Below are 26,913 nucleotides of genomic sequence, written 5' to 3' on the forward strand. Positions count from 1 at the left end.
TAAAGAGCCAAATGTAATGATCCTATAGACTGCCCCACTAGGCAGTCTTCACTGACCCTTTGTGTCATTACATGCAATATAAATAAAACAGAAATTAGAGGTTTGATAACATAAAAAGTGTTGCATCAAGACACTTTGAACTCATTGGTCTGGGGCTTTGGGTTAGATCTAAGCTGAAACACTCAATTTGAGTTAATCAAGATAAGATAAATCCTTTCAAGTTACACAGACATCCTCTCCCACATTGGCACTCTGTAGTAACAAATCATCACTTGTATCCTTAATGCTACTGCAGCACACTTGGCACATTTCAACCATTTCCAAATCTATTGTTGAGGCTGTTTTCCCAAATCATAGGTTTTTTGGCGGGGGCGGGGGAGAGGGAGGTTAGGGGTTTTTTTGTTTTTAAAGTAAGAGAAAAATACACTTAAACCTTGTTTTGTCCAAAATCCTAGGCGGGTTTGCTGGGGCTTTCCACAGAAGTTATCTTTCTTCTTTTTGGCTTGTTGCCTTAGTTAGTTAAAGATAACTGAAGATAAAAGGAGGATTTATTTAAAAATTACGATATTGCAGCATAGAAGTACTCATAAATGTCCTCTCTGAACCCCATACACACATTATGGCTGTTCCTGGGTTCACTGAGAACCCTCAGCTCCATGCTGAATTGCCCACCTTTCAGCAGGTAGCAGAGTATGCGTGTGTATAATAAAACTTGCCAGAAGTGAAATTTTGATATTGGCTTGCAGGCATCTGCTCTAACAAATTTCTCCAAGGAGATACCAGAATTTCATTGTAGGCATGGCTGGATTAAAAATATTCCTGTTATCTAGTCCTGTATCTAACAGGATGCTTGGGCTTGTCATCAAGTGTTTTAAGGAGGAAAATCCAGGGATTTAGCACAGTTCTAATTTAATAAAGAAGTAGGCTGTGAGAGAAGTTACTTAATGCAAATAACTGTTCACTGCTTTGTAAATGCTGTCAGTCAGAAACTGTGTGTCTTTTTGACCATTCACCACTCCTGTAAATGGATGAGCTAAACTATGACCTTCAAAAGGATTCAATACAGTTTTTCAGCAACAGTTAAGCAATTTATCCATTGTTGTTACTTGTCTACAACAGAGGAACAGATTTCATTTCACTTTCCTGCACAGTAAAACACTGTCACACTATTTACACACTCATAGAAATGTTCACCTTCACAATATCACTGCTTCCACCGTTTTCAGTGCCTACAGACTCACGGGACATGAAGCACATGGAGTTTTTAGACCGTGGGCCCTCAGCATGTCATGTGATATACACCCGAGAGACTATTTTCTCTTACTGAAGAATGTTTGCCTTATCTGAGCTTTTCACTCACCATTTTACTGGGGGGGGGAGACTAAAAAGCAAGGGTTTGTAACAAGAGAAAGCTGAGGATCTCGTAGTATATTGTATTGTAAAAGTCTATCAGATCACAAAAAAAGTTCCAGAATAATGTAGAACTGTAGACATAATGCAGAAATAATATTTTTCCCCAAACTGTTTTTACTTTATTGTGTCTAAAACAATGTATTATTAGCATTCTGGTTTTAGAACCTTTTAAAAATGTAAGTTTTGATCATCAGAAACTCCACGGTTCTGGAGAAGTGAAGTTACTTTGATGAAGATAAGATATTTGTATTTCTTAGCGGTCAGAATTTATCACGGGTTCAGTAGCACCAGAAATACAAGTTTATTATAGAAATCCATGACAGAAGTTGCACTGTAGCCTATCCGGACCAAAGAATGAAGAATCTTTATATGTGGAAGTGGATGTCACAGCCTGGAAGTCCTACAGATGCCTTGCGGCACTGTCATCTCATATCTCAGCCAGAGCCAGAGCTGAGATATTACCATTTGTAAGAGTCAGCCCCTCCTCTCAATGCCCAAAAAGTCTTCTTCAGTTTAAATTTTTTATTACTGCATCTAATGAAATTGTTTCAAACATCTCTTTATTCCAACATGGAACGAAACGAAAAAAGCTAAAACCTCAAATACATCTGTGAATTGTTATCCTCTGGAACTGATCAAGTTGTAACAACCACTGTAAAAAAAAAAAGCAAGTATTTTTACTGGTTTATTTTTATTCAAACTGAAACCAGCTACCCCAGGTAGTAATTTATGAATGACAAGAAGATTGGCATATTTTTCAGACAAGAAATGCCATCGGTTTTCACAGACCACAGCCAAAATAGAGACAGGAAAAGTAACTAAAGTTACTTAGACACTACAAAGTTAAGTAAGACACTATAAAACCTAGGGAAAAAATACATACTTATGAGTCCTTCATTGCTTCTGAAAATGTTTGTTAAATGAAGGTTTTCTCAGACTCATTACAACATTTCTACCAGCCCTTCTGTATCATCTGTTCCTAATCTCTCCCTTCTCTATCTCCCTTCTCAAAGGTAATGAAATGCTTTCTACCTTGCTTTCCATTTTCCAAAGCCATTCCACCCAAATATCTTACAATATGCAATATAGAGTAAAAAGTGGGTTTACTTCTATTTTGAAGAAATAAAGTAAGCTCACAGCAAAAAGCATCCACCTCCTAAATATAGCAAGGACTCCTTAGTTCTTAAGGTTCCACTGAAAATCCAAAGGGCCCTTTCCTCATGCCCTCCTTCTCTTTGCCCTTCCATCCTCCAGCACTTCCAGTTCTCTGCACATAGCTGTATTTAGAGCAACGCCCTCCATTTCCAAGGAAGGGGAGTGAGGATTTTAAGGAATAAGCATAGCTGCACCTATGGATTTTTCAGGTAAGACATCATGATATTGCTTAGACAGTGAAACTACTCACGCAATTTGCTAATAACAGGTAGAAGTCCACCCCAAGTCTGCAGATATTCTGCTCTGAAGCCATCCAATGACAACAGTAACACCGGAGACTCGGTAAATCTGAAGAAACAGAAATCAAAGTATTAAAAGACAGACTCTGAGAAATAATTTCGCACCACTTATCCCAAGAACGTTTCCCCCAAACCCTGGGTATGTTCGTCACAGGACTACACAGCAGGCGGAGGGTGGAAGCCCTCCCGAGCAGAAAGGTTCGCAGGCTGGTGCCGCGGCAAGCAGAGCATCTGTCCCATCCCACTGCTCGCCAGCCCAAAGACGCATGCGCTAGGGCATGCACAGGGAAACCGCAACAAGGCCTGATTTCACAAACATCCATAAAACAAAGAACAAGCCAAAACACTCATGTAATCTGTCTGGTGGGCTTGGTATTCCTTGTCTTGAAATCAGTCCCACTGGAGCAACACTCAGCCCCGCCAACCCCCCTCCTCCGCCACCACCACCAACCCTCCCCAAGGTAAGAGGAGGGAAAGAGTAAAGGCCATGTGAAGCCACATCTTTCCCTTCTTCACTTTGCTGCTGAACAACTTGTAGTCTAGCTGAAAAAAAAGAATTTATCTTTTTATGTATACAGTGCACAAAACTGTAAGAAAGCCTAGTGTACAGGATATGTCACATCAGCAACTACATGACACATTTTTCCTTTCATATTGTAAAGATTATTTAACCAAGAACAACTTGGTTACTGGACCAGAAGTACTACCAATCTCCAAACTGCAAAATGTGGCCCTATAACTGGAACACTGTAACAGTATTTCTGCCTAAAAAGTGTCAGAAATTCAAAAACTGATTTCACTGGAACTAGGAAAAATAAATTTTCTTCTTCTGGTCTCCACAGGACCTATGTTTTCCAGCCTTGACTTGTTCCAAACTTCAGCCCTATTCAAACAATTTCTCTCCAACTGTAAGTAGTTAAAATTTTGCATCACAGATGAGAATAGTCATTAGTAGCTTCTTTCTTGAAAAAATGTCCTGTGTTTGACCTACAGATATGAGGACATGTGAGACTAAAAAAAAAAAATCCAGTGCAGCAACAACCACTGAAAATACAGATTCGCCTAAAAGAACATATTTCCCATGCCAACTGCAAGCTCATTTTTCCTTTTTATGTTTACAAATTGTAAAATGAAAATTTTAAGAAGTTTGTTGCACTCTAGTTTCCCAAAATAAAACAGTGAGAAGACAAATACTATTTATAAAGTGTTGACAGTTTCTTTAGTGATGTACCCCATAAAAAACCCTCAACAGTCATTTACAAGTGAAACTTTTATAAGCCTTTTTTCAGTCAAACAAGCATGACTATATTAAACTGAAGATTAGTCAGACAATCAAAACTTGTCTATCCTACAAAAATTTTGATCAACAATTTGGACAACAGTTCAGCCAAAAGCATTTCATTAGTCAGAACCATTACATAGCCTACCCTGCACCCCAGATAGAATAAAACATTAAAATGTATGTGTAAGATGTGTGTTTGTAGCCTGTTTTTTATTTATATGGCATATTTAATACTATCTTTTGAAAATCTTAGTAGGGGCAGTTAGTTGGGAACAAGAAATAAATGATCTTCAGACCAAAACTAAAGTCCTTTGGCAGAATAGAGTAGGGAAACCTCATGTACTACCTTTGCCCCTGTTACAAGTATTCTTTGCACCACAGATTCTGATCTCGGCAGCTTTTGCAAATACCTTCTCTCCGCCGACCCCCCAAATTGATTCCCTGCAATGCAGAGATCTAAAAATATTCACTGCAAAGTTTCCTGCAATATAATATGAAATTTGAGGCAAAGACTGCTCAATATTACTTATTGACAAGACTAACTTAAAATACATATTTAAAAAAAAAACAAAAAAAAAAAAACAAAAAAAACAAATTCAAAAGGGACTTTACGCAACTGTTTCTGGTTTGGCATTTACAAGTAAACCAGCTGTTAAGCACATGTTTTGTCTGTCTGCAAATCCAGTTACTGACCCCCTTGCACATGTAAAATTAACCTTGGCAAAGCAGACCATGGCCACAACTAGGGAGACTGGCCATTTGACTTCTCATATACTCTCCACATTCTGAAACTCCTATAGTTGGTGATCTGTCCTGTGCTCAGGGAAGCAAAGCACGAGAGACCACTGTTAAACTGCGCTCTCTTTGGAAAAGCTCCAGTAAAATCCCCAAACCTGAGCTAAGTTCTGAGAAATAGCAGCGATTTCCATGACTTTTTTCCTGTTAGCAGCCAAGGTTACACTCGCTACTTCAAAAATGTGCTACCATGAGCACAGAAGGCTGGAAGGCTCAAGTTTTGGCCCTGCCAGCGATTCATGCTGGCTGTGTCCAAACAGTGCGACAAGGGTGTTTCACAGCTCTTGGATAAATACGTACGTCATGGTCACATCCTGACTCCAAACTGAAGGAAATGCAGCAGTAATTACCCCCTCCTATAAACTGGCTTGTATGGAAACATAACGCAGGCAACACAGGCTTGCTGTGGTCTAGCAGGTTCACCAGTCTGGATGATCAAGAGCCCAGAACCGCGGACCATGCTGCCAAGCTGACCTGCCTCACCACAGGCACGTTAGACCACAACTGCAGGAAAAAATAGAAGCAAGAAAAGGAAAAAAGAAAAGAAACTCCCCTTGAAAAGCATACTACACAGAAAACTTCCTATCCCACAAGCACACAGATATACAGCCACAAAGCATAGGAACTAAAGCTTTATTTCCGCTAAATGTACACAAAGCCTCAACAGGAGGCATAATCGCAATCGTCAAATATACAGGAGAGATCTGCAGAGAGGAAAGGAATCAGCTGCTCTTCCAGCTCCATGAAGACAGAACACACAGTAATAGGCTTAAAGCACAGCAAAAGATACTAAGTTATACCAGGAAAACCACCTAGCTAAGCACTAGGATAAACTGCTTAAGTAGGTTTGAATTCTCCAAGTATTACTTCACCCCTAGAACAGTGGGAGGGACTAGGTCACTCCTGGGATCTTATAGCCCATTAACTTTATAACCCTATTAAGTAACATCGAAACTAATCTTGGAAAGACTTAGGTGCGTACTTCATTTTAAGCATTTGATCAGTCTCACTGAAATCAGTGGTATTTCTCAGATTAAGCACCTCACTGAACACTGCATTGTCTTTTGTCTGTTCTGCACCACAAGAGCAAACCCAACTAAAACCAAAACAGAATAAAAACAGCAATTTGAACCCACAAAACAAGCTGTATTAATAGGCATAGAATCAGAGATGATATCCTGAGCCCTCAAAATGAGCACTGAGCTAAAGTCACTGCACTCCTGCATACCCACCATCGGCAGACGTGGATTGTTTACAGAGTAGTTAGTTTTGGGAGAGGCTTGCGTGCTAACAGTCTGCGATGAGCCTTCAGTCGATACAGTTTGATTCAACTTTGACCACACATCACCCTCTCCTGGCCTGGGTTTTATCGCAACATTTTTGGTTTTGCCAGGATTAAAACAATCTAAGCAGACTAACTACACATCCCTTTCATGCGCTGAACAGAAATAACAAAAAAAAATACCCTTAAACCAAAGTTAACCAACAGGTATTGCCTTATGGCATTTACACCATTAACTCTGACTGTGGATCTGCATAAGGCTTTTTTGCTTGTTTATCCACCCCTTGAGGGTAACGCTTCCTACTCACACATTAGAGAAATCAGCATCCAGGAGTCAGTTCCCAGCCCACAGTCCTGAATGGTCCCTAACCTCAGAGCAGCAGTTAATGACAAAAGCTTCCAGAACCGCCTGGCTACCACCCTCCTACCACACTCTCGAGTTTATCGGGACTTGGGCTCCAAGTTGGACAGAAGCTCCAATTTCTGCCTTGATGAAGGTTCCGAAGTGTCAGCATTTGCTACTGCTCTGAATCAAAATGTAAAGTAGTTGTTTGAGATAAAAATATTCCAAAAGGAAATGTATGTTGTTTGACAGTACTATAACTCCAATGAATAAATATAGCACGATTTAAATATCTTAACATAAGTCAAAAAAAGTAACGACATAAGAACAAAATGAAATGTTTTTACTTCACTAGAAATATCCCCAGCACACTATAATTTCAAAATCATCAAAATGAAAACAGTTTTGATTTTTTGACACTTTTCAGACAAGAGCATAACTGAAGTCAACTCATCTCCACACCATATTTACAAACTATTTTCCAGTGGAACACTTTTCAGTCAAGAATGTTTAAGTCACTTCTATTAATAACTTACACATGCAGTCATAATTTGCAGTCAGCTCTAGCTTTAAAGTCAATTTGAAGATCCCACTGCAAAATCATGACAAGAAATGCAGGCTTTTTTCCTGGCTGGGAGCTTTGCCGTACTATTTGAGCCCGAGCGCTGATGCCACAAACTAGACGAGTAATTCCTTACACAGTGCATACATAACTCGCAGGAGCGGACTGAACACAGGGCTGAGCCAGAGGATACAAGGATCCCTTGGCATTTTGCACCTTTTAAAGAAAGCAGCTCAGACAGTTTGCAAACAATGCTGTCCCACTGCCGGTGAAACTGGGACAGTGATCTGCCCACGTCTTGCAGCTCTGGGGCTGGAACAGGCGAGGAAGTGGAAAGGGCTTCTGAGGTGACGGGGGAGGGAGGCAGCCTCAGGAGTCCAAGACTGCTGGGCGGGCTGCAAAATATTTGGGACAGCGGGTATTGGAGCACATGTAGGACAACGAAGAGAGTGGCTCAAGGCAGAGCTGCCCAGAGCCCACACACGTCAGTGAGAGACAGCGGGGTTCAGGAATAGGCACGTCTTGCAAGTCAAGCAAGTGCTGGGATACACGAGTGGGGCTGGGATAGAGCAATCGGATCTGTTAGTTAAGCACCACCAAATGCTGGCTGAACAGGCGTCCTTCTCTGTCTGGCAGCTGCTTTTACTGTGGGTAAGAAAGGCAAGCAGGTTCCAAGAAGGCACAGCACGGAAAATTATCTCAAAAATGAAACGTAAGCGAAGAGCAGAGCTAGGCAAATATACAATATCCTCACCCTTTCGGACACTGAGGTTCAGTAATGTCCTCACACTCTTCTTCAACCCAGCTTGCCTCTCCTTAAAACAAATGAGTGCAATTTATTTTTTAAGACAGTATATTCTTAAGGATAAATGCAAGTTTTTTTAATTTTGCTGTATGCTTTTAAAATTATATTACGTCCTTCCTCCTTTCACATAAACGTGGGTATGTATAAGAGAGACTGTAGGACTTTGCTGAGAACATTTACCTTTACAAACAGCGTGATAATTGACACAGCAATCTTTATTGTCCACGCAGTCATCTGAACAGGAGCAATGATATTCTGGTCGCCTCTTCTCTCCACACCTGAATTTATTGCAGGTCCATATGTGGGCTAAAAAACAGACAAGAGAGAAGGACAGCACAATGATTAATGTAAGTGTGAGTGCAGAATTAATAAACTGAGTGTGAAGTTCTGTCTCAAATGCATACTCACCAAAAAACAGTCCTGAGGTATCTTACACACACATAATATTGCAAGTTTTGGCACTTTGGAAAACAGAAACACTCATGGCTAAATAATCCAAGTGCCATCTGAATACAATTATCCAGTGTACGGTTATAAATATCACAGCTCAGAAGAGGTCAACAGAAAGAATCCTTTCTACAGACCTCCTTAAATATGTTTTTTTATGTGGGTTTCATCTGGTAAATGCACAATACAAAGAATCTCCCAAACAGCTCCCCCATAAAAACTCCAAACTTGAGTCTGAATTTGGAATGACTAGAAAATGCTGAGCAGCAGTAACTTGTTCTGATTTGCATTGAAGTCGCAATGGATTTTACCAGTCACCACCAAGTAAGTACCCCAGCTTTTTTCAGCACCTCTTAGGCATAGGCATAACTCTGCCGCTATTTGAGACTATATACATAAGCTCACAGGAAGACCTACTGACTCCAGCTTCATTGCTGGTTTTGGTAGAGATTTTTTTTCCTGCATCATACTGATTTTTCTGAACAGAATATTCCAATACATCATATCATTTGAAGACAATCATTTTGTTATCAGTTGCAAATACAAGTAGATCCTTTGCAGTCAATGAGGATTTACCAACTGAGCGAATACTTCAGTGAAGGTCTCAGAGACATGGAAGTCAAATCTAAATGACTGAGTAAAGGACAGCCAGTACATGATCTTCATACATGTCTAGCAACTAGAAATCCCTAAAAGCATTCTCAAGAGGTTAATCTCACTTTCAGAAATACTGAACTTCAGTAACTCTACCAATGTCAGTAGATCTTTATCTTTGAGAGAGACAGAAGAATCTATTATGGTTATAGTTACATGATACTATTTGGAAATTCAAATTTGATTCTCCACTGATGTTAAGGCTAATTAATTTAAAAAAAAAAAAACAACACCAAGCAATGAATTCCCATTCTTAGTGCTACGACGGACTCTCCAGTTTGTTTTTAAAGAATTCATTCAACTGAGGGACAGTGGTGTAATGAAACAAATTGAAGAGCAAATCCCATGCAACTACTCTAAAAGCGAAAAAGCTTTGTGCAATTTAGATTCAGTAAGTCGGTTAAAGCAAGGACGTGAGCCCAGTTTAATCATTTGATTTTAATTTCAGGGTGAGACTACATTGATGAATTTTACAAATACACATAAAGGGGAGTGAGAAGAAAAATAGTTAACTGAAAAGAACGCTGCATATGAAGTATTAGGGCAAAAGTAAGTTAGAGAAAACTGTGAAGTCCTGTCCTCAGTGTTACTACCCGCACTGACATTTACCCTGAAGAAGTTCTCCATGGTACTTTTCACACCCTCGCCTCCAGCCTTTGCTTTCTGGCAAACCATGAGAACCACTCCTCACTTCCCAACCATTCTCTACCACTGCCATCTGTTCCGTCGGCTGGCCTTGTCCCATGGGCCGGCAACGTGACCCTTGCTTCACACCCAAGCTGGAGAGCAGTGGGGCAGAGGGGATGAGGAGGTGGGTATGGAGAGACGGCCGCTTTCACAGAGCTGCTCTGCTCTGCCCCTTTTCACATGGGCAATGGCAGAAAGATAGAATATGTGCTCCTATTCCTGGCTTGCCCAAGAACATAGGAGTTGTCCCAGACACTAGGGACAACATGGGTTACTGTTCACTCGCCCCCAGACAGAGGACTACAGGCTGGCTGAGACCCGGCATCCAAGGGGGAGGGCAGCAGCACTGTCCCTCGCCGCCTCTCTCCCAGCAGGAGCGATGGAAAGCCAGCCTGCCAGCTACGTCAGCTCTCTGCATCCAGCTGGGTGAAAGAGAAGCTTTGTTTGTGTACAACAGCAGCTGCAGCAGAGCCCCATGTTTCCACAGGAGGCCCCAGCACTGCCGCCACCACCACCGCAAGCCCACCCGTGGTCACAGTGGAGGGAGGATGACGAGCCGGACACCGCTGGCATCAGAACCACCACGACACTCCGTTGCCTTTCTCCTCCGAACAGAGCCAGGGGCTGCAGCCACCTAACCCCAACAGTACTCACACGCACAGAGCTGCCGTCCCACCTCAACAAACAGGAGAGTTTGCCCCCATGGCTTTTTTCCATCCTTACCTGGTTGTATACACGCTTCCTGGTAATCTAAGCAGCAGTTTCCAAGCTTGACGCAATCTCTATCACAACGGCAGCTTCCAAAGGTCCTTTCAAAGCAACGACCTTTGCAGGTTTTCACTGTAATATTGGATAGTGTTAGATGTCAGTGGCTGAGCCCAAATCAGTCAACATGCAAAAGAAACGAAGAAGGTCAGCAGGTGGAATGACACCGCTGGTCATTCCACAGCCTACAGAACGGCTGCAAAATAGTGCCAGCCAAAGGAAAAGGAAAGTGTTGATCCAGCCAAATGTTTCTCTTCTCCTGCTGAACAATATTTTTTCATCATATTGAACAAAGGGTTCTGTTCTGTTTTAGTAGGAACATGGTGTTTCATTATTGGCAGAAACAAGTGAAACAAAAGACTGCAATTCTAGTTGTGACTGTCCCTGCCTTTCTGTATTACAAGAAGATGTGAGTAGAGTCACTCAGAATATAGAAGATCTCTAATGGAGGAAATACGAACCTAGGTTTTCAACAAGGGTGCCCTGAACAGTGAAATGCTTCCGCAAAGAACACTGATCTTCATTTTCACATCTGACAGTGTTCCACCTTCTAGAAATAATTAAACATTAACTGGAATACAGACTGCGCTGGCTATGCTTGCAGCTCTCCCATACTCATGCCTCATTTGAACTACTGCCTTCACACAAATCAGAGGAACCAAAGAAGCCCCAGTTCCGCACCCCACTGTACCATGGTTAAGGTACTGTGTCAAGACACAGGAAGGGCTGTTCCAACCCAGACACAGGAGATACGAACTTGGGTGTATTGCTCACTGGCTTAATTTTTGTTCCGTTTAACATAAAAAAAGGCATAGCATTCTTCCACGAGCCTGGGGTTGCCTGGGAAAAAAAAAGAAACTGGTGATGTGAAGCATTAAAAACAAATCTGTAGCTGGTCAGCCTGTTTCTTCCCGTGCAATCACCAGACGGAAGTGAGGTAAATCTCTCATCATTTGGCTCCTCTTCTCAAGAATCTTGAGGTGTGTCATATTAGGAAAATGAGATAAAAATGAGACAATATTGCAGAGCTATACTAAAAATCAGAAAAAAAACCCTAAACAGATTCTAGTGGGAAATTAATCATCTGAATTTTAGTTAAAAATCATTGTAGGACTGTTTGTTAAACAGATGAACTTTGAAATTACTCTAGATAGTTGTTCCCAAAGCAAAGCTTAACTTCTCAAAATATCTTTTGTAACCTTCTACCTGAAGAAACTTCACCATTGAAAAAAAACCCATATTTTTCAGGACAGAAAACAGCCAGAGGAATTCTACAAGGAGTGTTTTCAGACTATAATTCTAACCAATAGAAAAATAACTTTTTTTTCTCCATAATTGACTGGAAAAGATGAAAAACAAATGTTCCAGGACAACATGAAACAGAAACTGTTGGGTTTTTTTTTTTATAGTGAACTGAGAAAAGCCAGCTATGTGACATCACCACAGTGACAGCTGGGATACATGGAAGCTGCCAGACCAGACACTGAGGGCCAGGATAAATCTACCTCTCAAGTAAGTACACCGAAGTACAGAGTACACCTGAGGTTTACTGCTTGGTATTTTCATTCACCTGTAACTGAAACTGCTTCAAGCAACGCATCTAATCCTCTTCCTGCAGCAAGAAACGGTGGCATTCTGATAACAGCAAAATTAATTTATAAAGAGGGAAAAAAAAAGAAACAGAAAGGAATTGCTTATAAATATTACTAAATACAAGGCATATTAATTACCATCTTTTGAACAGCTAGGCTTCAGGCCAAATATACATCCTAGGATTGTCGTTAACATGCAGACACAGAGTACCTGTGGGACAGGAAGGAAAAGAAAGTAATCTTCAATCACCACTGAATGGTTTTGTATAGCATTACAGAGACAATGAGGGCTTTCAGTTGCACTGAAATTGATAAACATGCAGATTATAAGGCTGATTTCACTGCTTTCACACAGAGTTTTCACTCACACGAGTAGTTATGATGCTTGCAATTAATTACTAGTGCATGAACACGAATATGCTCAAGACTAGGCCTGTGTATTTCATTTCTTATTAAGTTCTTTAATGCAGACATGATGATGTATTTCTTTCTCACGAACAAAAAATAACAATGTTTATGGTTACACATATATCAATATTACAGAAAAATTTCTTTGCTCCTCTTCTTCCTTCCTCCTAGGTTGCTCCGAGAAGGTGCAGTGAAGTCTTGCCATTGACCACAGACTACAAACAGAAGGCATGGCCCTTAAGCAATACCTATAATTTTCTTAGGCAGGAAAACCTTTACCCACTTCCTAGTATCCAGTTCATACTAGATGTTGGTCCATACCATGGTAAGCAACTGTGGGATGTCACATTAGACTGACCACAGTGTCTTACACTGACCAGAAACTAAGGCCATGATTATTTTGGATTCTGAATGCATCAAAATTATTAAACAAGCACTATATTGTCCTTGCCCAGCATTTTAGGGCAAGATCTAATGCCTGCTCAAACACAGGGAAAGATTCCTTTTAACTTCATTAAGTATTGGATTTGGTCCATAAACTTTTTAGGAAAAGCATATATATTATCAATGGATATACAGTATTTAAGAGTCCAGGAAAGCCCACAATGCGCTTATGATGGCTATTCTATTTAAGAGTAGAATGTAATACAGTAGTTTGCCAAAAGTGCTGAAAGAGAAGGCCCTGTAATAATGCAGACTTTCTTACACAGAAGTATGTGGGGAGGTATGGCGTGCTGGTTTCGGCTGGCATAGAGTTAATTTTCTTCCCAGTAGCTGCTGTGTTATGGATTTAGTATGAGAAGAATGCTAATAATGGTTATTGCTATGAAATGAAGGCCCTTTTTCCAGTTTTTCATATTCGGCTGATGAGCGGGTGTGCAGCCGCTGGGAGGGAGCACAGCCAGGCAGTCAGCCCAAGGTGGCCAACAGAAATATTTCATACCACGTATGTCATGCTCAGTTTATGAATGGGGGTAGGCTTGGAGCAGAAAACCCTCTTCCATGAGTTTGGCGACCTCCACAAAAAAAGAGTTCTCCAAAATTTGTGATAGCTGCTTGGGGTCTGGCTGTGCAATCGGTTGTCGGGCAGCGAGGAGGAAAAAAAAAAAAAAAGTGTTGGGTGTTGCTTGTTTTGCACATTCATTATTATTCCTTTCTTTGTTGTCTTATTAAACTGTCTTTATCTCAACCCATGAGTTTTACTTTTTGTCCATTCTCCTCCCCATCCCATTGGAGGTGAGGACGAAGGAGGGAGCAGCTGCGTGGTCCTAGCTGCTGGCTGCCAGGTTAAACCCCAACACATGGGTAGCATAGCACGTACATTTCACCTTTCCAGTCATTATTTTCAGAGGAAAAATTTCTTTCAAGTAATACCTCAATAACTTTATGTACCTGTCTACACAAAGTCTCTCCTTTTTTTCCCCCTCCTCCTCCATCAGCAAAAGCCGCTGAGTCAGTCTTTTCAGTATGATGCCTGAATCATGCTGAGGTGGCAAAGACTCACCCCATTTTAACATCCATCTAATTATTTCTCAAGCTTACTTTTTTAAAGACTGTGAGCACTTTAGTAAATAAAAACTATCTGCATTGTTTTTAACAAGTACACTGTTCACTACACAATTCTGTTCACTAAGCAGTTAATAAAGATAGTAAGAAAGCAATTTCTGGAATGTCTAGCATTGAAATTCAGATATTATAATGGATTTGTGAAGTGCAAGTTATCATAAAGAATATTAATCCATATAAAAAAATATTACATCTATAGCATTCATGAAAAAAGGGAGTTATAGACTGCACCTGGTGAGACTTTGGCCTAGAATTTCAAACTAGGCAAGTCTGAAACCTTAGATTATTCCACACAATGTGTAGCAGAGTAATAAGTACTTTTTGAGTTCAAATCTACCTTTGGATTGATAGCAAAAGAAGGAAAGTAATAAGAGGACAATGAAGAAAGAAATGGCATTATCAATGCACCCAGATACACTACAGCTGACAAAGGTGCAAGTCTCCATTAACCCAGCTGCCAAGAATGAACACAACTGCAGAGCTCTGTACTTGCCTTTTTTTTTAAACACCATACTAACCTGTGCAGTATCAATTACATTTTCTGTTAAGTCAGTATTAACAGTATTATCTTCTACATAAATTGTTCTGGACCTTTGAAATCTTCCATATGAAATACCACCTGGATAAGAGCACGTGCACAGCTAGATAGGGAGCACGTCAGATGCAAGATGTCAAAGCCCAGCAAAATCAGTGGAGAGCACAAAACTTATAATTTCCAAATAATAAATTAAAAGGACACTAAAAAATGGATCCATTTGTTTAATAAAACCAACCACAAACCAACAACTTGAGAACATTTTATTTCAGAGTGATGATATATTGCTTCTCTACTCGCACCAGGGCCTGCTACTAAGATCAGAGATTAGAATGTCCTCTGATGCCTAACTGCAAACATGCTTTAAACCAAACAGCAGCCACATCTACTCTATCCATAAGAGCTTTATTCCTGTATTTTCAAATAGCTTCATGGTCTATGGGACTTGTGCCACCTAAGGCACCCTTGTATCAAAAACACATTGCAGTGCTACTAAATGGACTATTAATATTCCCTTATGGAACTTCAGTGTAGGCAATGCATGTTTAAAAAAAAAAACATTAATTTCATTGTGACACCAAACTGATGTAAAAATAAAATCTAAATAAACCCACTCCAAAGTGGTAGCATTATAATACTTCCCAACTAAAACTAGTAAATCCTCATTAAAGTTCTCACAAGTAATTCCTGATATTTTGGCACCTAATGTTACAAAAATCACAGTTTTGTATTGTATTCCAGATTTTCAGTTTTACGCTTCCATGAACATAAGTAACGACAACAAACAAAAACGTAAGTTCACTGAGGCATGTGAATGTTCTTTTGGGTATGAAATACTAGGAAAGGGTAATGCTAGTTGACGCAATAGCTCAACCTGTGTTTCCTGAGTGCAGTAGTCTGGAAACCTCACAGCATCACAAACCACAGCATACTACAAGTGCTCTCTGTCTCTACTACAAACCAGTTCTGCTCTCAAATTTCTTGTATATATGCAAGGCAAAACATGGCCCAGGGCCTTACCTGGTGTTAAAATGTTCTTGACCCTAGGTTTCCTGTAGCATAGTCACAGACATCTGTGCTTATGAACTAATTTAATTAAAGACATAGATTGAAAGATACAGTAAAGAAATGGCCCAGACTGGGTGCCTCTTGAAGAGGTGGACCCAGAACAAAGAAACCCCTGGGCATTTATGCCCTTACAAGCTATGCCCGCGCTGTTCGTGCGCCTTGCATGCGCCTCTTGGTCCAATGCCAGTTGTTGGTCTGGAGCCCTTTTGTTTCCTATTGGATTCTTCCTCTGTCTCCACACAGGCTGTGATGTTGGCAGTTCTTATCTGAAAATAGCTACAGCTCTCTCTGACAGCGGCAGGCTCCTTATCTCCCAGGCACCAGGGCCTGCCTTCCTGCATCCCAGCAGCCAGGTCAGAATAAGCTCAGGACAAGAGACCTGGAATTCCAGCGAGCTCACACTCTCCTGCTAATTCACGCTAAGCAAAATTATTCAAATGTAAAGATACAGCTAAAAGAACAGAATACACTTAAATAATTTAGTTTATTAAACTTATTCTGCAGCATCTGGTATTCTAGATCCATATCCATCCATAATAAATGAAGATCTGGGAACTTCTACTGACTCCTTACATTCAAACCTTTGCATTCTTAACATTAGCCCCATCATCTCAAATTTTAGTCTCAAAAATATTTTTCTGACAAATACTAACGCTTGGGCTCCCCCCTCCCCATGTTTTTTTTTTTATTTCTTTCTCTCTTCAATGATTAATACAGAAGCTTCACAAAAATGGTAAGCTTAGAGGTAAAGCATTTGACAGTGTTCTGGGACAGCCAACTAATCTAGTGGACTATACCATGTAATTGCAGCTTAGCGTTTAAGGCTTTGAATCAAAGCTTTATCTTGAGCCTGAATGACTTCAGTCATGTGGGTATTATCCACACAAATGTTCAGGAACAATGTGGAGCAACTAACACTGGCAAACAACAGCAGTAGTCCTGACTAGGCACAGCAAGAGCTGTTACACTAGTAGCAGACCTATTGTCAGTGCAAAGGCTCTAAGATTATCAGCTCTGCAGATGAAAAGGAACCTTCAAGCTAGCTTTAAAGGTTGCCCAGGTATAGGAAGTCTTCTCATTGCTGCACCCCAAATGTGGACTTATTTACTTTGCTTCTTGCTATATGGGACCTCACTGCAGCAGGTAGGTTACTAATATTACCTGAACTATTTTGCATACAGGTAGCTCAGGTTTGGGATGCTGCTGTCTGCTGTGTAAAGATTATTTTTTATTTTTTTAATCTATATAAGACAAGTAGCAGCACAGGTAGTTTAAAATTTACTACCAAGAACCTCCATAGAACCCTGCAGCATCCTGCTGCAAGAACCAGACTTAAAACTCTAGCTGTTACCACAGTGTCAACCTAACACCTCCCTTCAAAGTTTAGTATGTCTTTTTAAACAAAAGGAGAAATTCTTTTCTGTTCTCTCTCCCTCCCCCCCATATTCTTCCCCTCAAAAGAGAAGGCAAGAATTGAGAAAAAGATATAATTAAGAACGAATATTGGAATCCATCATTTAGTAGGAAGGCAAATAAAAGAACTTGGCCTTGCTATACATATGAGTAGCACACAAAATTTTCACGGTCTGTAACCTGAGAGATAGCTAGAACAAAATGTCAGATTTTGTTAATATAATATCTGAAAAATTTTTTTAAACCAACATAGTACAACAACTGCAGAGAAGAAAGTGTCCTTTTTTGTTTTAAAAACATTTGTTTAGAAAGTTTGTTTTGGAATCAAAAAACATTGTCATCTAGGGATGAATCTCTGTCCCATTACTGCTTCCTTTACGTGGGAGGAAGCAATAAAAGCTTTGCTTTGTAAACACGATAGTGGTTCAGTGTCTGGAAAACTGCAATCCTGAAAACATTTCCAAAGCCTTTTATTTTGAGCTGGGCAGATGGAAATACAATAATATGGTTAGAGAGCAGGATCATTTCCGTCACTCACATCTAAAACTGCAGCTGAAGACAACTTCTCAGCAGTAGTTTTGGGGAGCTGGTAGAAAAGCCACAGAGCCAGCAAGTCTGTAGGCTGCAGACACTGGATCCCAAATAGATCAGTCAACTGCACAGGTCTTGGTGACATACAGAGAAGTCCCTCACCAGCCTTAGCTACTGTCACCTTTCCTTTGCTATCATATTTTACTCTTCCTTTACAGAGTCAATGCTACCATCCCTTTCTCTTCACTCTTCCCTAGCTCTTTATCTCCCCTATTCCCTCTTTACTCCTCTATTCTGCATTTTCTTTGACAAAGAATGCCTTGGTATTTCCTTTAAAGAATAATCATTCTGAGTTAAGTTTCTTTCTGTGTTGATTTTCCTCCTCTTTGTCTACCACATACTCCATTGCTTTCCACCTTCCTTTCTTCATCCCTGGTGTTCCAAGGCCAATAAAACTTGTCACTCCAAGGTTTAAGGCACATCCATTAACAACTACGCAATTAACAAAGAAGCAATGCAACATAATGGTTTTCCATTCTCATCTCCATGATTGACTCTCACAGTTGTGTCATGTCTATCCATGAAGGGAGAACATCTAGACTGGGCCTGTAATGCCAGCATTACAGAAACCCATGGAATATTCTAAAACCACTGGGATCCGTGAAGGGCATACTGCATTTCACTATTTTCTGCACCTAGAATAGATGACTAACCACCTGAACCTTTACACTAAAATATCTTTGAGAAAGAATTCCATCACAAAAGTGTGAAGAACACAGTAATAAATAATGAATTTCAAGTAAGAACAGTCACCTTCTGTCTTTAAAAGGACATTGTTAAAAATGCAGAAAGCACACTGTACAGAGAAGAAAAAAAAAAAAACAACAACTTATCTACACTTGCTGGGGCAGTGCTTATAAAAGGTATTTGCAAACAAGGATCACCCCTCAACAGCTCCGTTTTGTTCACAAGCAGGGGATATTTAAAATTTACTAAACTGAAAGGAGGTGGATACTTCACTTGCACCAGCACAGCTACATAGCTAAATAAATCACAAAAAAAAAGTTAGCACTGAAACAAGCGCACCACCTCCTTCTTGCACTGCTCATCTTTTCTTTCCACATTTGTGAATACTTTTATGCTCTTCAAAGACTTGCTTCTGTTGATCCACATTCCACAACTAGAGCCCACGAGAGGGAGAGCTGTTGAGGCTCTCATGTCCCGGTTGTCCTGAAACAGGATAATTCGGTCACCTTCAGTGAAGTCAGTGGATGGAAAAGCTGGAGCTTACACCCAAAAACTTTTCTTTACTCTAAAAATGTATAGGGTTTATTGTTTTTCTTCTCAAACCAGCACACACGCATGGTCTAGTCTTGCTGTTTCTACTGAATGTTCAAGACTCTTATTACATACTATTGCCATCTGAGGTCATTCAAAGGACAAGAATGTTTTAAAGGTAGCTCGAGCCACTGTAAGGTATTATAACAAGCCTTAACAGAGCTTACCAAAGAGTGGTATCTGTTCATTCGGCAAGGAATATTCAGCAGAAGACATTATCATACTATAGCTCTCTAAATACCTTCCAAAACTATTCAAGCACCTGGTTTCTAACAGGAAAGAGACAAAAAAGATAGAACAGAGTTAACATCTGCCAGCTAGGATCCACAACATTTTTCTTATTTATTGCTTGTCTAACTGTATAGGTATATATTCTTCTGAAAGGCAATAATACACAAGCTGTTATCAAAGCACACACATTTCAGCCTTGGCTGTTTTGTTTTTCAATGCATTTTACACCATGGGAGAATTTGGAGAGAAACTAAAGTGCAACTATACACTAGCCAAAAAGAAGAGGAAATAAAACTTCTGGTTAAATTCCCACAGAAGCGATAGCAGCTGACTCTGCTATTTAATCAGCAGGTAGGTTTTTGTAAAAACCTAAGGATAAACAGCACTGAAAACTGATCTTGAATTACCAGAAAAGTAAATATTGTACTTTCAAACACAATTCTTTTATTTAGCACAGCAGACTATGAACAAAGATCACCACATGCCATCTACTTTAGCCACATCTGAATGCATGGTTACATTGAAAGAGAAGAAACTGTCAGTATTATGACAACTCAGAACTTGTCCAAACAAGCAGTACTTGATCCATGAATAAAAGCAAAACTGGAGAAGAAAATACAGCCTAGAGCCATCTTCACGTTCTTCCTATTCCAAAAGTCCCTTTTTCAAGAATAAATTTAAAGCTGTTTCAATTTATAGTACGGTCATGAGAGCTGTAACAAGAAGAGTGTAAAAAAGGGGGCTGCTCCTACTGTGTACTGACAATACTACCGAATGTACCAACTAAACCCATATTCACCTCCGATTTTCCACAACAGATGCTGTTGTTACTACCACCGAGAGAGCTATATTAGGCTGAGCAGGAAGACACAGCGACCTTAAAGAGAAAGTGAAGAAATCCTGTAAAAAACACTCCAAGAATGTAAGGAGTGCCAAAAACTGAGGATCCACAAAGGGCTATGGGAAGAAGACAGGACAAATGAGGTTTCAAAGCTATTCACCATGGGTGTTTGCTAAGCACACTGGTATCCATCACAGCTACACCTTTAGTCTCAACTCCTTTGGCCATTTTCCCAAAACAAAGGTCAGGGCTGACAAAGAGGCCGTTATTTATCTCTGCACCCTTTGAATATAGCCTCTCAAAATACAATCGGCGGACTTTCAAATTTTGATGCTTCACAACACGGAAATGTTGTGTTTCAGAAGAACAGGACTCAAGAACTGGCCAACTTGATCATGCCAGAGAGAAAAAGCACAATGGAAGATAAATGGCTGGGTTTAATTATTGACTTTCGTGTAAGCATCTGTAACAATATTACACTTTTTGTTATTCTGTGAACAACAAACACACACAAAGCCTTTAACACAAACTTGTGCCCAAGCACTACCACATATTAAAGGGCATTTACATAGGTTGATTTGCCTATATGTCATTACATAACAGCAGCACAAGTTTCATGCTTGCCTGAGTTTCTGCAGCAATGCAAACATTTTATCTGTTCTCATTAATTTCCTTTTCTCTTTGCCTAACATTCACTCAGTGCTGAACTGTTAAACAATAGCCTATTTGCCAGAAGTCCTTACTTGTACTTTGCTTTGCCCTCCACCACGTTCCATTTACAATAAAATCCACTGATGTCTTAAGTATCCTTAAAGGAAACTTTTTATACAGCTGACCTGTGCAGAAAAAGAAAGGACTTTTTGCTTATCAGTGCGGAAAATACATTTTTACATTGTTGTGATGTATTTCCTATCCTATTTTCAAAATACCATGCCAATATTGATCAGTACAAAAATAGCTTCTCTGAAAATCATATATACTACTGTTTCATTTAAAACAGGACACTACTGCAATGCAGCATACAGCCAAATTCTGTCAGACAGAACATTCTTTAGGGCAAATATTTATCCACTGCCCATAGCATACAGGCACAGTGATGTTTGCCAATATATTAATTTCTAATACTGGCTCCAAGATGAGAAACTTATCAAACCTTTCATGTTTTCAAAGCCTTTTATTTGCTCTACTCCTCTTTTCAGCTGCAAGCAACAGAAACATAGCTTCCATGGCAAGTCAGATCAGAACAATTTACTCCTTGTGTAATTCTACTGATGTTAGTGAAAGAATGCCAAGGAAAAATTTTGAAGAGCAGGAGCTGGAAGGAAGCCTTGCATAATTTTCATATCTTTGACCTTGTCCAAAATGTAACAATTTTAGCACAGTAACTAAGTTGTTCTGAATTCCAGTTAATAACTACCTCTACAAAAAGTCTATCAATTTAAACTATTATTGTGGTCCTTATTATTCTAGTATCCAAGAGCTTGCAGAACTGCATGGAGGTAGAGCTTGGACCAAGAGCACACTCCCCCAGGAGGAGTCTGGATGCCTGTGCTCCGGGCCAGTTCTCTGACACTGTTCCAGCTGTTGAGAGCCCTGTTTGGGAAACCTCAACCAGCCTTGAACACAGCTCATCAACAAAGAGCTCGAAGGTGCCTTGGCAGAGTCTCCCCCCACCTTGCAGCTGGCAGCTGCATATAGCCATCTCCTGCCTCTGTCCCCTGCCTGAGCTGCATTACAGCTGCACTGCGGTCATGTACATCCTGGTCAAGTACCCTGCTGACCCAGGCACTGACTCAAACTCGTGGACTTGGCTTCCTTCCTTGACTTCGGACTTGCCTCATCGCTGTACACTCCTCTGGCAGTCTATTGTTTGAATCTGGTTAGCATCTCCAAACCTGCTTTGCTCACTTTGATCAGGTACAGTGAAACCACCCCTTGTCAGTAAGGCCACTGTCTGTGTCTGCCTTGTTGACACACCTGGATACAGGTTTACCTTCTCTTTCATCATGACTTGCCCCCATCTGGTGTCTGACAGGCAGACAAAGACCATTACTAGAAAATTAAAGGTAGTGAAAACCCTCAGGCATGGGTCGAGTCTGAGCTCTGAATGGTCCTGCAGGAAGCCTGAGCACACGTGCCACCAGTTTCAGCCCAGTCACTCACCTGTTTTGCCCGAATGGACCAAATGGCTGACCCTCACACACTGCAGCCTAATCCATAAGCCGAGAGTCTACACCCAAATTCCCAGGGACAACACGGGTGTTTTCAGGCAGGCAACCAGCCAGCAGTGTTGACAGAAGCACACAAGTCACACAGCTGGGTTTTACTTCAACCTGTTCCAAGCTTTGCAGTCCAGCTGGAGTACGGGAAGCCAGAAGCATTCACACGCTGCACTCCAAGGTGTGACTGCAGCCTCACAGGCGCCTTAACATCCTCCAGCTCAGCTACATAAGAGAGCGTCTTGCAGCCTGCCCTAAACTCCACATTGTTTTGTCAATGCTGAAAGCAATACCTAAACTATCCAGCTCAAAGTGAGCTGAAGTATGCCATGCAAAGTCACAATCACACCTTCGACTGTGGCACAGCTGCACCCAAAGCCAACCTAGTTTGGCAATAAAATTTAAAATAAGTTCCAAGTACAACTATAAAAAACAGCAGTCTCTACTCTGCCTTGGTAGAGATTATATAACAAGTGTTTAGTCTTTTTTTATTTGTTTTTAAATATTGACAAAGCCTCAATTCTTGCAAGTGTTTCTTTGGATAGTATTTTTTATTTCATATCAGCTTCTGTCATCTAGGATAGGATATTCTGACCAGCTCTGTGAAGCAAAGTGCAAGCAAAGCAAGAACACAAATTAATCCTGGAAATCCTCCAAAATTAGAATGGCTAAATAATTCTTAGCATTTTACTGTACGAGAGCAAGATTTGGATTTTTTGTCTTCAATACTCAGCATAAAGACTCAAAGAAGAGTAAAGAAATTGTGGGTTTACAGCTCCCTGTGTACAGTAAGAAATATTTGCAAAGCCTTCCTTGAACAATGAGAGGGTTAAAGACGAACATTAAAAGTGACAGTGATCTTAACATTTGCCAAAATCTGAGTTTTCTTTTGATGGATTAAACTGAGTAACACTTGTTGTATTTACTGAATGTATTGATAGTTGCAATCGTATTGCAATCAGATGCACTTAAGCAATACCAACAGCAAGTGCAATACGAAAACTTCTATCAAACATCAGTTTTTACTGTGTCTTCAGAATTCAAAGCAAACTACCATTGGAGCTGGAGAGCTGTAATGTTGATGAAGACAAGCATGACACTTCCTGTAAAACACCTTTGTTTCCAAACATTGGGATGGAGTTTCCTATGAAATATTAAAGTGTTGGACATTGGCCAAGTACTTCTTTAATATTTCTGAAACAAAAGCACTTCCAAGTCTATTTAAAATATGGTCATCATGTCACTATCATTTCTGACTTCTTATTTCACCAAAAGATGATTGATACTAAAAAAAAAAATTAAATTGCATAACAGTCAACCACTTCAATATTCTTGTTAAGCCATGTGGCATTTCTTGGAACACAAAAGCCCCATTTGAGCACAGTCCAGCACTTCCACAGGAACAAGTAATCTCAGTATGAACTACTTTACTGAAAAAAGAAAAAAAACAATCAAGGTACATAAAGCAAAATTGTACAGAAAAGGCTGAAATTGAATAATTCACTGAGGGCCAAACAAAGATTAGAGGAAAGATTGAACACGGTGCCCAGGTCTTCCAAACTCAGGCACAAAGTACAGCGTCCTTGAATCCAGTGCTAACGAACTGACTGCTAACCACAAAAAACCCCACACCAAGGCCTGTGGAAGTCAATAACCATGTTCAAAATCACAAGGTTAGGGCTCAAATACTTTCTTGTCACTGTCTTTCCTCTCCTCACGTGAGTTACGTTAATTCCCAACCCTGTACAGTGAGCACAAAAGGAAAATCCCAGAGTTTGGAACCGGCCTACCATGCAGTCCTTCCCCTGAGAATCCAGGCCACACTGCAGTGACACAGAACAAGACAGAAAAGAGGAGTTCATCCAGTGATCACACCCCTCTCAGGAGCCCAGATCCCAGAAGAGAACAAGCTTTTGAAGGGTCTGTGCCAACACGCTACTTCTGAACAAGTCCAACCCATTTCCCCCCTGCTCTCTCACTAAATGCTCCCCATCTTTCCATCTCCAACAGCAAATGTAGAAGAGAATATAGCACTTTTTTGGAATAACGCATTAACTTATACAAAGGTTTAGGTACCTTCAGACATATTTAGGAGGAAAACCATCAGCATTAAAACAACCAAACAGGCATACGATCTTCCAGACAGCTACATAAGAAAAGGTTATTTCCACACCTTCACTACTGTGGGGGAAGAAAAAAAAAACAAACAAACAAAAAAACCAACACAACCACCCAAACCTACAGCTGTTTCCAGAGTCCTGACACAGCATACCCATCTTTCCCTGTATGGGCAGAAAGTCAGCAGCTATAGGTTTTTTTGGAAGAAAATAGTGAAAAACTTTCAGGATTCTTATATAAAATATCCTGGTAGCCAACAGATCTCTCTTCTATAGTTAGAGTTTCTCCTGACTGCAACAATGGTAGATATTAAGTGACAAGAAATACTCTCCCTTGGGCTGAGACTGTCTCACTTATCTATGATTTATGGGGGTTTCTGACTCAGATCTCACACGCTAAACTTGATATAGAGACCAATGGACAACTGGAAACAGATTTATAGAATCATAAGTCTAGAAGGGACCTCCAGAGGTTTTTAGTCCTGTCTCCTGCCCAAAGTTGTGTAAAAACTGAATTCAGGCCTGGCTGCTCAGGGCTTTATGCTGTTGAGTCTTTAAAACTTCCACGGGTGGAGACAACATAATCTCTCTGTGCAACCTGCTCCAACACTTCATTATCCCCATAGTGATTTCCCACCCTATATACAGCAAGACCTCTCTTGTTCCAATTTATGCCCATTGTCTCATTCTCCCACCATGCACATCACTACCGAGCCTGGTTCCATCTTCTTGACGACATCCTTGGAGGTATGGGAAGGCAGCTGTGAGGTATTCCTAACCCAAGCCATCTCCTCCCCAGGCTGAACAAGCCCAGGTACTTTGGCTTCTCCTCAAGAGGACAAGAGCTCCAGCCCCAATGGTGGCACTCTGCTGAACTCAATCCAGCTGAATTCATCTTTCCTGTACTGGAAGACCCCAGCCCAGTCACAGTATTCCAGGTGGAGTCAAACAAGACTGCAGAGTATAGGGAAGAAAAAACTTCTCTTGGTTTACTTGTCCACTTCACTTTCACTGCTAGATAGAAAGACAACCGAGTTCAGCATGAGGGCTCCCAGGGATGCCATCTTTATCATCATATGCTTCCGTGGCTTCAGTCCATAGGCGATTAAAAGGCCTTGTCCCACCCACTGAACCTCAGGCAGATAGAGAGCTCACTAACCATCCAAAAGAAAAAGTGACCAAACCTGCGGGAGTGCAACCACTAATCCTGGATCACTTCTCACTGCATCTGCAACCAGCCGTAAAACCCAGAGCAGCTTTCCAGCAGTACACACTAAGAGTCACACTGTCTTAATTTGTTAAGTGAAACTGTTTTAATTTGAAGGTTTTAACAATCCCAGACTTACAAAACATTTTAAAGTGTAGTCCCAAAGCATTTTTTAAAACTTCACAATTTATCATCTTTATGCACTCCGAAATGCTTGAGTTACTCTTGAGACCAACACACTTTCAATGTCTCAGTCTGGACCTTGCCTGGATTTTTTGATAGTTTTCTTCTAATCGGGAATTCTCAAGTTGCAAAAACTCCTTAAGAAATTTTCTAACAAAAGTGTCAGTTTAAATGAGCTTTACAGTTCTGACAAAGAAAGCCTGAAACTGTCAAAAAACAAACATTATTTATTTTGTTACTTTTCCCCCCCCTCAATGTTTCAGCTGTTACAAACGCATGGAAAATTTTATTTTAATGGCATGAGCGAATCAAACCAAAATGCAATGCCTGAGTCACTGGCAAGCTGGAATAGAAAACCTCAACCCTAAGGAAGAGTTGCATTGCTCTTGGGCAGCAGCGTGCTGCTCAGTCACACAACGGCAGTGGGTGAGCCTGGAGAGACTACAAACAGGCAGACGGGGCTTTGAGGGACAAAGGTAAGAGCTCAGAAAACTGGCAAGACACTAAATGAAAAGGTGTGCATAGAAACTATATAAATGGATAAATGCATCACCATCTCTGTTTTCATTCCGCTGCCTTAGGGAAGCACCATGGGTGAGCAAAAGGCATTGTCTGGGGAATTCTCCCAGTGCAGCTGCAACAGAAGAGCAACCTGCATGTTACGACAACCCACAGCTGAACTAAAATTCTGCCTGCCACAAGCTCTGCCAGAAGCAGAGGTGACTCTACACCACTTCCTTCTCTACCTACCTCCTTCCTCAACCAACATACATTCAGTTAACAATCAAGGACTGCCATGTGACACAGCGGCTTCTGGAGGAACCGCCAAAACCCACGGGCAGAGTCTGCATGGCACAACCTTTTGTACATGCGAACTCTGTGATTGCTCGGTAACAGGGTGAGGCTGGCTCTTGGACAGAGGCTGGGAACATCAAGGTTGTGTTCATGAGTTGAACAGACATCTACAGGTGGCAGGCACACAGACAGGAAGAACGGAAAGCAAACAAGTTACGCTTTCCAGAAAAATGGAAAAAAATAATTCAGGTATTCCCTGATCACCAGAAACGCACTGATCAGTTTTTACAAAAACTTCAACATAAAAAAAAAAAATCTGGTTTCAAGTAAATTTATCTACCCAAGTAAAGGAAGTAATGGTGCATGCAGCTAGGGTAGAT

General features: G+C 40.7%; 1 protein-coding gene across 1 annotated transcript in view; it reads right to left on the reverse strand.

The window, feature by feature from the left end:
* ENPP1 (ectonucleotide pyrophosphatase/phosphodiesterase 1) overlaps window positions 1-26,913 on the reverse strand; it is a 59,405-nt gene that overhangs the window by 30,543 nt on the left and 1,949 nt on the right. Inside the window, exons 2-6 of the mRNA XM_075414046.1 lie at window positions 12,220-12,292; window positions 10,448-10,564; window positions 8,117-8,242; window positions 7,886-7,946; window positions 2,819-2,916 (exon numbers count right to left, since the gene is read on the reverse strand). Coding sequence (XP_075270161.1) covers window positions 2,819-2,916; window positions 7,886-7,946; window positions 8,117-8,242; window positions 10,448-10,564; window positions 12,220-12,292 — 475 coding nt within the window. The remainder of the gene's footprint in view (window positions 1-2,818; window positions 2,917-7,885; window positions 7,947-8,116; window positions 8,243-10,447; window positions 10,565-12,219; window positions 12,293-26,913) is intronic.

The sequence above is a fragment of the Opisthocomus hoazin genome, chromosome 2 (genome assembly GCF_030867145.1).
Source record: "Opisthocomus hoazin isolate bOpiHoa1 chromosome 2, bOpiHoa1.hap1, whole genome shotgun sequence".
NCBI classification, from domain to species: domain Eukaryota; kingdom Metazoa; phylum Chordata; class Aves; order Opisthocomiformes; family Opisthocomidae; genus Opisthocomus; species Opisthocomus hoazin.